The following is a 13,566-nucleotide window of genomic DNA, read 5'->3' as shown; positions in this document are numbered from 1 at the left end:
CCTCTGACAGTGCAACACTCCCTCAGTACTGACCCTCTGACAGTGCAGCACTCCCTCAGTACTGACCCTCTGACAGTGCAGCGCTCCCTCAGTACTGACCCTCTGACAATGCAGCACTCCCTCAGTACTGACCCTCTGACAGTGCAGCGCTCCCTCAGTACTGACCCTCTGACAGTGCCTCACTCCCTCAGTACTGACCCTCTGACAATGCAGCACTCCCTCAGTACTGACTCTCTGACAGTGCCGCACTCCCTCAGTACTGACCCTCTGACAATGCAGCACTCCCACAGTACTGACCCTCTGACAGTGCCGCACTCACTCAGTACTGACCCTCTGATAGTGTGCGCTCCCTCAGTACTGACCCTCTGACAGTGCAGCACTCCCTCAGTACTGACCCTCTGACAGTGCCGCACTCACTCAGTACTCACCCTCTGACAGTGCAGCACTCCCTCAGTACTGACCCTCTGACAGTGCGGCGCTCCCTCAGTACTGACCCGCTGACAATGCCGCACTCACTCAGTACTGACCCTCTGACAGTGCAGCGCTCCCTCAGTATTGACCCTCTGATAGTGTGGCACTCCCTCAGTACTGACCTTCTGACAGTGCAGCACTCCCTCAGTACTGACCCTCTGACAGGGCAGCACTCACTCAGTACTGACCCTCTGACAGTGCAGCACTCCCTCAGTACTGACCCTCTGACAGTGCGGCACTCCCTCAGTACTGACCCTCTGACAGTGCAGCACTCCCTCAGTACTGACCCTCCTACAGTGCAGCACTCCCTCAGTACAGACCCTCTGACTGTGCAGCACTCCCTCAGTACTGACCCTCTGACAGTGCAGCACTCCCTCAGTACAGACCCCCTGACTGTGCAGCACTCCCTCAGTACTGACCCTCTGACAGTGCGGCACTCCCTCAGTGCTGACCCTCTGACAGAGCAGCAGCCCCTTAGTACTGACCCTCTGACAGTGCAGCACTCCCTCAGTACTGACCCTCTGACAGCGCGGCACTCCCTCAGTACTGACCCTCTGACAGTGCGGCACTCCCTCAGTACTGACCCTCTGACAGTGCAGCACTCCCTCAGTACTTACCCTCTCACAGTGCAGCACTCCCTCAGTACTGACCCTCTGACAGAGCGGCACTCCCTCAGTACAGACCCTCTGACAGTGCAGCACTCCCTCAGTATTGACCCTCTGACAGTGCAGCACTCCCTCAGTACTGACCCTCTGACAATGCCGCACTCACTCAGTACTGACCCTCTGACAGTGCAGCGCTCCCTCAGTATTGACCCTCTGATAGTGTGGCACTCCCTCAGTACTGACCTTCTGACAGTGCAGCACTCCCTCAGTACTGACCCTCTGACAGGGCAGCACTCACTCAGTACTGACCCTCTGACAGTGCAGCACTCCCTCAGTACTGACCCTCTGACAGTGCGGCACTCCCTCAGTACTGACCCTCTGACAGTGCAGCACTCCCTCAGTACTGACCCTCCTACAGTGCAGCACTCCCTCAGTACAGACCCTCTGACTGTGCAGCACTCCCTCAGTACTGACCCTCTGACAGTGCAGCACTCCCTCAGTACAGACCCCCTGACTGTGCAGCACTCCCTCAGTACTGACCCTCTGACAGTGCGGCACTCCCTCAGTGCTGACCCTCTGACAGAGCAGCAGCCCCTCAGTACTGACCCTCTGACAGTGCAGCACTCCCTCAGTACTGACCCTCTGACAGCGCGGCACTCCCTCAGTACTGACCCTCTGACAGTGCGGCACTCCCTCAGTACTGACCCTCTGACAGTGCAGCACTCCCTCAGTACTGACCCTCCTACAGTTCAGCACTCCCTCAGTACAGACCCTCTGACTGTGCAGCACTCCCTCAGTACTGACCCTCTGACAGTGCAGCACTCCCTCAGTACTGACCCTCTGACAGTGCAGCACTCCCTCAGTACAGACCCTCTGACAGTGCAGCACTCCCTCAGTATTGACCCTCTGACAGTGCAGCACTCCCTCAGTACTGACCCTCTGACAGAGCGGCACTCCCTCAGTACAGACCCTCTGACAGTGCAGCACTCCCTCAGTATTGACCTTCTGACAGTGCAGCACTCCCTCAGTACTGACCCTCTGACAGTGCAGCACTCCCTCAGTACTGACCCTCCTACAGTTCAGCACTCCCTCAGTACAGACCCTCTGACTGTGCAGCACTCCCTCAGTACTGACCCTCTAAAAGTGCAGCACTCCCTCAGTACTGACCCTCTGACAGTGCAGCACTCCCTCAGTACAGACCCTCTGACAGAGCGGCACTCCCTCAGTACAGACCCTCTGACAGTGCAGCACTCCCTCAGTATTGACCCTCTGACAGTGCAGCACTCCCTCAGTACTGACCCTCTGACAGTGCAGCACTCCCTCAGTACTGACTCTCTGACAGTGCAGCACTCCCTCCGTACTGACCCTCTGACAGTGCGGCACTCCCTCAGTACAGACCCTCTGACAGTGCGGCACTCCCTCAGTACTGACCCTCTGATAGCGCCGCACTCCCTCAGTACTGACCCTCTGACAGTGCCGCACTCCCTCAATACTGCACGAGGGGTGTCCGCCTGGATTTCACAATCTCAGCTCTTGGTTTGAACCTCTGACCTTCCGATTCTGAGGCAAATATTCCACTAACTAAGCCACGCAGAAAACTTTTTTTTAAAAAATGAGAATGCCCAATTATTTTTTTCCAATTAAGGGTCAATTTAGCGTGGCCAATCCACCTACCCTGCACGCCTTTGGGTTGTGGGGGTGAGACCCACGCAGACACGGGGAGAATGTGCAAACTCCACACGGACAGTGACACTGAGCCGGGATCGAACCTGGGTCTTCGGCGCTGTGAGGCAGCAATGCTAACTGCCACCGTGCCACTTCCCAAGCAGAAAACGTAAGTTCAGTTGGAGCATTTGTGTGCAGTTTTGGGCTCACACGCTGAAATTCCACAGCGGTGACCAAGAGGCCAGGATTGGAGGAGTGCAGAGATCTCAGAGAGCTTTTTTGAAAAATTGTTTCATGGGAGGACATTGTGGTGAATGAGATTCACACGGTGTTATAAGTTACCAATGTCACTCTGTTCCCATTGTATATACGTACTGATATTGTAAGCGGAGTTGCACTACCTGACCACCAGGGGGAGTAGCTCTAGGAGTACTTGAGAGTTTGTACTGGGCTCCCCCCTTGACTCCGCCCAGAACTCCTCCCCCTGGAGCTGCTGTATAAAGATCCGTGCCACAGGGCCAGCCGGCCAGTTCATCGAAAGTTCAACGGCGAACAGGCTGGCTCTGTTGTAAGTATATTAAAGCCGCTATTCTAATCCTACAAGCACGTGTCCGTAGAATTGATGGTTCCGTCAGACATCATTGGCAAGGCCAGCCTTGCTGCCCATCCTTAATTTCCTTTGAACTGCCACACCATTGCAGAGCACAGTCAAGAGTCAATAACATTGTTATGGGGATGGCAAATTTCCTTCCCTAAAGGACATTAGTCAGATGTTTTTTTACGATGATCGACAATGGCTTTATGGTCATCATAACCGAGACTAGCTTTTCAGTACCGGAGTTTCGAAAAAAAAATTTTAAAAATAAATTTAGAGCACCCAATTCATTGCTTTCCAATTAATGGTCAATTTAGTGTGGCCAATCCGCCTCGCCTGCACATCTTTGGGTTGTTGGGGCGAAACCCACGCAAACACGGGGAGAAAGTGCAAACTCCTCACGGACAGTGACCCAGAGCTGGGATCGAACCTGGGACCTCAGCGGCATGAGGTAGCCGTGCTAACCACCGTGCGGTCCTCAATTCCAGGTTTTATTAACCAAATTTAAATTCTACCAGGTGCCGTGGTGGGAATTGAACCCGTTTCCCCCCCGGAACAATAACTCGGGGCCTCTGGATTACAGGTCCTGCAACATTACCACTGAACCACCATCTCCCGCCATGTTGCGAGATTGCAGAGAGTGCAGGGCGACGGAGAATCTTTGAGAATTTTAGAAGTGAGGCTTTGGCAGAATGCGTGCCAATGTAGGTTAGCGGGTACAGCTGACGATGGGTGACAAGAGCTGGTCCGAGTTTGGATACGGGTACAGAGTTTATGGGTAAGCGCATGTTTGTGGAGGATGCAAGGTGCCAGCAGGAAGGAGATCAGAATAATTTAATCTGGGGCAGCACGGTGGCGCAGTGGGTTAGCCCTGCTGCCTCACAACGCCGAGGTCCCAGGTTCGATCCCGGCTCTGGGTCACTGTCCGTGTGGAGTTTGCACATTCTCCCCGTGTCTGCGTGGGTTTCGCCCCCACAACCCAAAGATGTGCAGGTTAGGTGAATTGGCCACGCTAAATTGCCCCTTCATTGGAAAAAATGAATAGGGTACACTAAATTTATTTAAAAAAAGAAAAAGTTGAATCTGGAGAACTTCAGGAGCAGCGTGGCCTGAGACACGCGATGGTAAGGAGGGGGCTGGAGGCGGTCTTGGTGATGAAGAAAACAGGACGATGTACGGAATGTGCGATTGTCCCGGGAAGCTCCAAACAAAGAATTGTTTCATTTTCTCGTGAAGACATCAGCTGCCTTGATTCATCCAACTTATCCGAGATTCTTGACCACTTACTAACTCTCAGAAAATGTACCCAGAGGCGGCCAGTACTAATGCTCAGGGTACAACTAAATAGAGTTGGTTAAAAGCCTAAATCTCTGGGAGTTTGATGTTCAAAGGCTCCACGCCTGCTCCGCATCACTCCCCAATGAGCTCCTGGCACCAAGTACTCCGAAGCCAGGGCCTGTTCAAATCTGATGTTGACAAAGAATTGACGACTAAAATGTGGCTTCAATCCTAAATCCCACAGCTAAAAGCAATTCCTTTATTCTGCACACAATGCTAGACTTATTAAATCAAAATGCCCTTTGTCTGATTTCTCCATTTCAGCTCACACATTAAAAATGTTTTATCTGTCCCTCCCCCAGGTGATCCATTCAGCTTCCCAGGGAGATAGACCGGGGGGGATGGATCCAGCTGGGGAACAGCAATCCAACCCATCTTAGCTCATTTATCCAGGGAGAACTCTGCTGTTCCCTCAGCTTCTCATCTGACTGATCCTGACACGCTTCCAGCCCTTTTTTTATCCACCAACCAGACCCCGCAGTCCCTCTCCCAATCCGTGTGTGAAGGCAAGAAAGCTTCCTGGCACAATTCCTGGATTTGTCTTTCACTAAGGGGAGATGGAGGGAGGGATGGGGGGAAAGAGGGAGAGAGTCAGGAGGAGAGGAAAGGGAACAAAATGGACGAGAATGAGGGGGGGGGAACAGGAGGGAAGGGAGGCAAAGAGATGCAAAGACGACTAGAGTGCCCTTCACACAGACTTCACAAAGTGTTTGACCGTCAATGAAGTTTGTTTGAAGTGTTTGTCCGTGTTGTCTTGTAGGAAACATGGCAACCAATGGGCACACAGCAAACAGCAATGTGAGGATGACCAAATAAGCGTGTGATGTTGATTGAGGGATAAACATTGTCCCATGGACACCAGGGATAGACTGCCCTGTTCTTGACTAAGGAACTTTGTCCATTCACCTGAAGAGTGAATGGACCCTCCGGTCCAGGAATCTCCTGACCTCCCACTGGTAGGAGGTCCTCCCCGACGGGCTCCATGCAATTAGGTCCCTCCTATGCACCGCCACCAACCAGACCCCTCACGAATGGCTATTTGTTTTCCCTAGGGCACTACCACGGGGGCTTCGCTCCCATGCTGGTTGAGGACACTGGGCCCGGTTCTCCTCCGGAAGCACGTCCGGACACACAAAACCCACTAGTAGAGGGGCTTCACTCGAACCCCCACTACGCCTTTATTGAATACCCCGACGGCCGTCAGGACACCGTTTCCCTCCGGGACCTGGCGCCTGCAGGATCCACCACCATCACCGCCGAGGTACCCCTCACACTACACCCCACCCAACCCCCCCACGCTCTGCGCCCCCGCGCCTATAGGTTTCCTGCGCCCCCCTTTGCCCGTCGCACCGGTCAGGAATGGAGCTCGGACCGAAACACCCCCGGAGTCCTCCCTCATACCCACACCGACCGTCACCACCCAGCCACCCGAAGAGGCTGCAGCCCCGGTGCTCCGCCGATCCCAAAGGACGACTCGGCCACCGGACCGGCTCAACTTGTAGACCCGTCACCCCAGCCGGACTTGATTTTTTTACAGGCGGTGGATGTGGTGAATTATACTGCATTGTAATTCACACTGTATTGCATTGCATTGTGTTATGTCCTTGTGGGCTCTGTATGTGAGTCGTTGTGCGGCTCTGCCCATAGGGGGAGATGAGGAGCTTGTACAGGGCTCCACCCGTGGCTCCTCCCACTAACCGGAAGTATAAAGTGCTGCAGCCGTGAGCCTGCTCTCAGTTCCTCTGGTCGCAGGCAGGCTCAGTTGTAAGACTATTAAAACCACAGTTTACTTCCAATCGTGCCTCTAGTGAATTGATGGTCACATTAAGTGGTTAGCACTGTTGCTTCACAGCTCCAGGGTCCCGGGTTCGATTCCCAGCTTGGGTCACTGTCTGTGCGGAGTCTGCATGTTCTCCCCCTTGTCTGCCTGGGTTTCCTCCGGGTGCTCCGGTTTCCTCCCACAAGTCCCGAAAGACGAGCGTGTTCGGTGAATTGGAGATTCTGAATTCTCTCTCCGAACAGGCGCCGGAATGTGGCGACTAGGGGCTTTTCACAGTAACTTCATCAATGTAAGCCTACTTGTGACACTAATAATGATTATATATTTTTTTAAATGGCCCAGCAATTTTCCAAGTTCAAGGGCAATTAGGGATGGGTAACAAATGTTGGCTGAGCCAGCGACATCCACACCCCGTCAATGATTAAAAGGAAATGAAAGGTATTGGAAGACACATTCACGCCTGACCCTCAGAACAAAGTAAAACACGTCTGGTAACAGCAAAGCAGGGACATACCTGACTGCTGCTTTGGGAATAGAGCCGTACAACAGGGAGCTCAAACCACGATAAAGCCCCTTTATCCCGTGGCCTTGTACCGTCTGCTTCACACAATCGCCTGGAAAACAAAACCAACACAGTCTCGTTCTCTTAAAAATAACTTACACTTTATTCCCCCCCCCCCCCCCCCCCCCCCCCCCCCCCCCCCCCCCCCCCGCCCTTTCACCTAGCAGCAGGGGAAGGCCAGTGAGACTCTCGCACTTGTGTTCTTCCACCTAGAGGGGGCCGCGGTTTTGGCTCAATTGGTAATATCAGAGGGCCTAAGATTTGAGTCACTACTTCAGAGGTTTCAGACAACGACCATTCCACCTACCCTGCTCAGCTTTAACACGGGGAGAATGTGCAAAATCAACACGGACAGTGACCCGGGGCTGGGATCGAACCCGGGTTGTCGGCACCACGAGGTAGCAGTGCTAACCCACTGCGCCATGGTGCTGCCCCTTGCATTAATCTATTTAATCTTATTCTCAGGGTCATGGGGCGAAATTCTCCGACCCCCCCCCCCGCAGGGTCGGAGAATCGCCCGGGACTGGCGAAAATCCCGCCCCCGCCGTGGCCGGAATTCTCCGCCACCTGGGAATTGGCGGGGGCGGGAATCACGCCACCCCGATCGGCGAGCCCCCTGCGGCGATTCTCCGGCCCGCGATGGGCCGAAGTCCCGCCGCTGGGAGGCCTCTCCCGCCGCCGAGGTTTGAACGGCGGGATCGGCGGCGCGAGCGGGCCCTCGGGGTCCTGGGAGGGCGGGGGGGGGGGGCGAGGGGTGATCGGACCCCGGGGGGTGCCCCCACAGTGGCCAGGCCCGCGATCGGGGCCCACCGATCGGCGGGCCAGTGCCGTGGGGGCACTCTTTCTCTTCCGCCGCCGCCATGGCCTCCACCATGGCGGAGGCGGAAGAGAATCCCCAGCGCGCATGCGCCGGTGGTGACGTCAGCGGCAGCATGCGCGAACTGGCGAAGGCCTTTCGGCCAGTCCTGGCGCCGGGGGGCAGGCGTCAAAGGCCGTTGTGCCGGTTTTAGCGCCAGTTGGCGTGGTGCCAACCACTCCGGCGCGGGCCTAGCCCCTCAATGTGAGGGCTTGGCCCTAAAGGTGCGGAGAATTCCGCCCCTTTGGGGAGGCCCGATGCCGGAGCGGTTGGCGCCACTCCGCTACGCCAGGAACCCCCGCCCCGCCGGGTGGGGGAGAATCCCGCCCATGGTTAGTGAACAAACCCAATTTCAATCTTTTTTTTTCTTTTATAAATTTAGTTTTAATTTTTTAATTTTTTTCCCAATGAAGGGGCAATTTAGTGTGGCCAATCCACCTACCCTGCACATCTTTGGGTTGTGCAAACTCCACACGGACAGTGACCCGGGGCCGGGATCGAACCTGGGACCTCGGCGCCGTGAGGCAGCAGTGCTGCTCCCCAATTTCAATCTTCCGGCCCACAGACATGAAGGAGGGCCCACTCAGTAGCTGAGATTTCCCGTCGCCATTTCACAGAGATTTAATGGCAACACAGTACTGTGAACAGCGTAGTTACTGTCCGTATGTAAACAAATGCAGAAACCATCCTGTGCACAGGAAGGCTGATCTCTGTGCTCATGATGTCTGAGGGGTAAATATTGGACAGCAAACATGGAGAACACCCCTGCTCTTCTCTCAGGACTGCCATCAGATCTTTTACATCCAGCTGAGGCTTCATCTGAGGAAGAGGGGTTTGAGGAGGACAACTAGAAGGAGGGATGATGAGGAGACAAAGAGGAGGGGATGAGGAGGAGGGGTCAAGGAGGGTGAGGGTCTTTAGAAGGAGGGGTCAAGGAGGTGGAGATGAGGAGAAGGATGGCAAAGAGGATATGGGGGACGAGGAAGAGGAGGGGACGAAGAGCAGTGGATGAGGAGGGATGATGAGGGGGGGGGGACATGGAGGCGGGGACAAGGAGCAGAGGCTCGAGGGGGGAGGGTAAGGAGGAGGTTGAGGAGGAGGGGTTCAAGGAGGATGAGGAGGAGGGGGTGAGGAGGAGGGGGTTGAGGAGGAGTGGTATCAGGAGGGCAAAGAGCAAGGGACGAGGCAGAAGGGGTCGAGGATGTGAAGGAGGAGGGAGTCGAGGAGGAGGATGAGAAGGAGGGAACTGAGGAGGAGAGGATCTAGGAAGAGGAGAAGGGCGAGGAAGAGAGGGACGAGGAGGAGGGTGTTGAGGAGGAGAAGGAGGGAACTGAGGAGGAGAAGATCAAGGAGGAGGAGGTCGAGGAGGAGGGGGTTGAGGAGGAGAACGAGGAGGAGGGTGCTTTCCCCCCCTCCCTTAACCCAGGACACGTCCACGCCCATTCCAGTGATGTGTGCCCCACCCCAATCCCCCCTTCCCAAGCCGTGGGCACTCTGTCCAGAGAGTGGCCTGGGTTGTGTGGCTCAGTCACACAGAGCTTGTCCTCACTGAGCCATCCAGACAAATTCACAACCAGACTCCGGGTAAACCCCCAGGCAATGCTGCTGGGCCTCACAGCCAATCTCCCTAACCAGCCGCTGGTGACGGAGACGCGACAGCCAATCACCTGCTCCCAATCCCACTTTGTCACCAGGCGAGGGATTTTTTTTTAATTTTAAAAAGGAACAAATAATAAGACTTAAAAACTAAAACATCTAACGGTGCAGGGAGTGAGATCCGCGGACCTTACCAATTCCCTTGTATCTCGGAGGATTGGCCCTTTCGTCCAGCTGTAACTGTGTCTTCACGTACTCCGTGGGGAAGGTGATGCAGATCTCAATGCCTCCCGCAATCCCACCTGCACAAGAAAAATGATCAACGCTTAAACCCCAGCAACGAAGCAAAACACAGTGGTCACATTCAGAGCCCAGGATTGATTCCCGACTAAGGAATCTTAGTCACTCAGAGGGGATTGAAGAGCTGCCCGTACGGCCGTGGAAAAGGAAGATGTTTGCATTAACATAGCGCCTTTCCCAACCTCGGGACGTCCCAAAGCGCTTTACATCCAATCAAGTACTTTCGAGGAGTTGTTGTTGTCACGCAGGACGCACAGCCGTCAATTAGCGCACAGCAAGAGTCCACAAATAGCAAGGGAGTAAGGGTCACACACAGGCAGATTTCACTGTGGGAAGAGTGTGGGTGTCTCACGGACTGCGAGCAACCAGGAACTTTATGTATTTTTCGTGATGTTGAGTGAGGCCATAGAAACATAGAAGGTAGGAACAGGAGGAGGCCATTCGACCCTTCGAGCCTGCTCCGCCATTCGTCACGATCATGGCTGATCGTCCAACTATATGGCTTAATCCTGCTTTCTCCCCACAACCTTGATCCCAATCGCCGCCGCCTCTTGAATGTATTCAATGTCTTAGCCTCGACTACTTCCTGTGGTAATGAATTCCACAGGCTCACCACTCTTTGTGTGAAGAAATGTCTCCTCGCCTCTGTCCGAAATGGTTTACCCAGAATCCTCAGGCTGTGACCCCTGGTTCTGGACACACCCATCGTTGGGAACATCCTTCCTGCATCTACCCTGTCTAGTCCGGTTAGAATTTGATAAGTCTCGATGAGATCCCCCTCATTCACCTGAGCTCCAGCGAGAACGATCCCAACCTAGTCAATCTCTCCTCAATAGTCAGTCCCGCCATCCCTGGAATCAGTCTGGTAAACCCTCGAGAGCAAGAACATCCTTCCTGAGAGAAGGAGACCAAGACTGCCCACAATACTCCAGGCGTGGCCTCACCAAGGCCCTGTATAATTGCAGCAACACATCTCTCGACGGGAACACAGGGTGAATTCCCACCCCTTTTCTGACTAGTGGGGTAGAATCTTTAGCGTCCACGCACAGTACACGGCCATCCCTTCTCTGCAACTCTGCAGATCGCACACTGCCCAACCCGCCCCCCCCCCCTCAGGGGCAGCCTGCAAACCCATTCACACCACCGACAGGATAATAGGAAGCTGGCAGGGAAACACCAGCCTGGGATTCACTTGAAGGGGTTCCAAGAACAACACCATAAAATCAGAAACAAAACCGCAGTTCAAAGTCAGCTACTTGTTGTCCCAGGTTATACAAAAGGAAATGAGCTTCCTTTCAACGCACGAAAATAAACGGAGTTGCACAATGCAGAACAGACGGACACCCCAGTGCGGGACTGGGGGAGTGCTCCAGTGTTGGTACTGCCCTCTTTCATGAGAGGTGTGAAATGGGAGCCATGTCTGTCTTCTCAGAATGATGGAGCAGACGCCAGTGCCTGGTTTTGGAGGGGGGAAGAGGGGGGAGAGAGAGAAAGAGAGATTTCCCTGGTGACCCGGCCAATACTTATCCCACGACCAAAATCACAAGCAGGTCTCATCGTGTCACTATCGCATTGTCGTTAGTGGGATCTTGCTGTGTGTCGGCTTTCTATGTTCGATTGCAACAGTGACTACACTTCGATAGTCCTCCATTAGCTGTAAAGCACTTTTTGGTCTGTCCGCCTCTTTCTTTCCCTTTTAAGTGGGGGTTACGGGGATAGGGTAGATACGTGGGCTACTAGTAGGGTGTTCTTTGTAAGGGCCGGTGCAGACTCGATGGGCCGAATGGCCCCCTTCTGCACTGTAAATTCTATGGTCTATGGATGGGGTGTGACAGTCACTGGAGAAACCACAAAACCTATTAGAAGGTTTAACTAAAAAAGCCGAGAACGTACCCCTCCCCCCTCCGCCCCCACCCCCTCTCCCCACCGCACCCCCCTCCGCCCCCCACACCCCCTCTCCCCACAGCGCCGCCCCCCCCCCCCCCCCCCTCTTACCGGTGTACTGTGATATTAAGAGCTGTTTTACTGGGTTCACAGAATGACTCAACTGGAGAATGAGGGAATAGAACCTCCCAGTCTGCCTCAACTGCTTTTGATGCACGTTATGCCTCTCTTTAAGTCTTGTGACGCAGTGGGTAAGCGCCCCTTGCCTGAGTCGGAAGCTCCGGGTTCGCATCCCACCCCAGGGCTTGATGCCCAAGGAAGGAGCGTTCATAACGCGGTCAAAACCCTCCCAATTCACGCCAGTGACTGGCGGTGAGAGTGGGGGAGATTCATCGTCAGCCGCGTGAAGGAAAGTCGGACCCCCTACCACCACGGTGCGTAGCTCCAGATGCACGATACCATAGCAACTCCCTGATTGGGCTGTAAGATGCCACCATGCACTCTCTTCACCGAGTAATTCCAAGGCCCGGGATTCCCGATGCTCCTGTGAATCACCAGTACGTGCCGTGTAAATGCAAGTTGCTGCTACATTGGTGGGGTGAGGGGAGAGAATTAAGGATCCATCTCGGAGACAATACAACACAACAGGAAATTCACAGGTGCACCAGAATATTGCGCACTGCTGTTATTAAAACAATGGAGGTGGGTAAAGACACTCTGTGACTGGGTGGGTCAGTTGGAGGCACATTAATGACCTCCAGAAATACGTCCAACCAGACGTAGCAACCCTGATGTGGTGGGGAGAAAGACTTACTATTTTCTATTGCCTTTCACAACCGCGACGCTTCGCAAAACACTTTCCAGCCAATGAAACACATTTTGAAGTGTAGTCACTATTGTCAAGCAGGAGGTACAACAGCCAATTTGTGCACAGCAAGCTCCCACAAACAGCAATGTGTTATTGACCAAATATTTTTTTTTTATTGGTCGAGGAATATATATCGTCCGGGACGGCAGGGAGATCTCGCCTCCTCACCTTATCACTCGAGAGCAGGGACAATGCTTCAGTTTAAGATCTCGGGCTGGATTCTCTGCAGCCCCCGCGCTGAAATTACGTTTGGTGTGGGGGGGAGAATCAACCTTCCCGACAAAATCCGGGCACCCGAATATCCGCGCGTTCGGGAATTACTCTGTGCGGCTGGGGGGCCATTGCCAGAGGCACGCCCAGCGATCCTCCGCTCCCAGCCGGCTGAGTTCCCGATGACGTGGCTCTAACCACCTATCGCCGTTCGGGAACTCAGTCCGCGGCCGCCCTGGTGAGGGGGCGGGGGGATTGGGCACTGGGGCGGGCCTTATGGGCGGACGGGGCACAGATCTGGCCGGTCTGATGCAGGGGCGCACGGCCGATCGGGTGGGGGGGGGGGGGGGGGGGGGATGGGGGGCTACATTACGGAGCTGCCTCCGCGGTCCGAGCCCGCCATGGCACGGCCGCTGGAGGCCGCCGCTGTGCGTATGCGCGGACTCGAAACCGGAGGTGCGGGGGCCGTATCCGCAGCTGCGTGAAGCACTCCGGCCCTGCCAGCCCCCTGAAGAGGAGTGTTTTTTTGAGGAAACTCGGGAGTGCAACGTGAGCGTTTTTACGCCAACGTGGGGACATAGCCCCATTTTGGGAGAATCCAGCCCCTCATCTTGAAAGACAGCACTTCCAATCGTGCAACATTCCTTCTGTACTGCACTGGAGTGTCAGTCTTGATCTTTGCACTCGGTTCCTGCGAGTGGGCCTTGAACTCACAATCAAATGTATTATCAACTGAGCCCGTGGCCGACACAGGAAAACGTCACGATATCATGGGATGTATGAAGTAAATTTGGCCAACTCACAGAATTGAAAGAGTCATCTATTGCAGACTATTC

General features: G+C 54.5%; 1 protein-coding gene across 1 annotated transcript in view; it reads right to left on the bottom strand.

Annotated features, from left to right (window-relative positions):
* Positions 1 to 13,566, bottom strand: part of LOC119977682 (tricarboxylate transport protein B, mitochondrial-like) — a 103,944-nt gene that overhangs the window by 18,656 nt on the left and 71,722 nt on the right. The window contains exons 2-3 of the mRNA XM_038818863.1: positions 9,663 to 9,770; positions 6,969 to 7,068 (exon numbers count right to left, since the gene is read on the bottom strand). Coding sequence (XP_038674791.1) covers positions 6,969 to 7,068; positions 9,663 to 9,770 — 208 coding nt within the window. The remainder of the gene's footprint in view (positions 1 to 6,968; positions 7,069 to 9,662; positions 9,771 to 13,566) is intronic.

Source organism: Scyliorhinus canicula, chromosome 1 (assembly GCF_902713615.1).
Source record: "Scyliorhinus canicula chromosome 1, sScyCan1.1, whole genome shotgun sequence".
NCBI classification, from domain to species: domain Eukaryota; kingdom Metazoa; phylum Chordata; class Chondrichthyes; order Carcharhiniformes; family Scyliorhinidae; genus Scyliorhinus; species Scyliorhinus canicula.
This window is presented reverse-complemented; position numbering and strand designations above follow the sequence as displayed.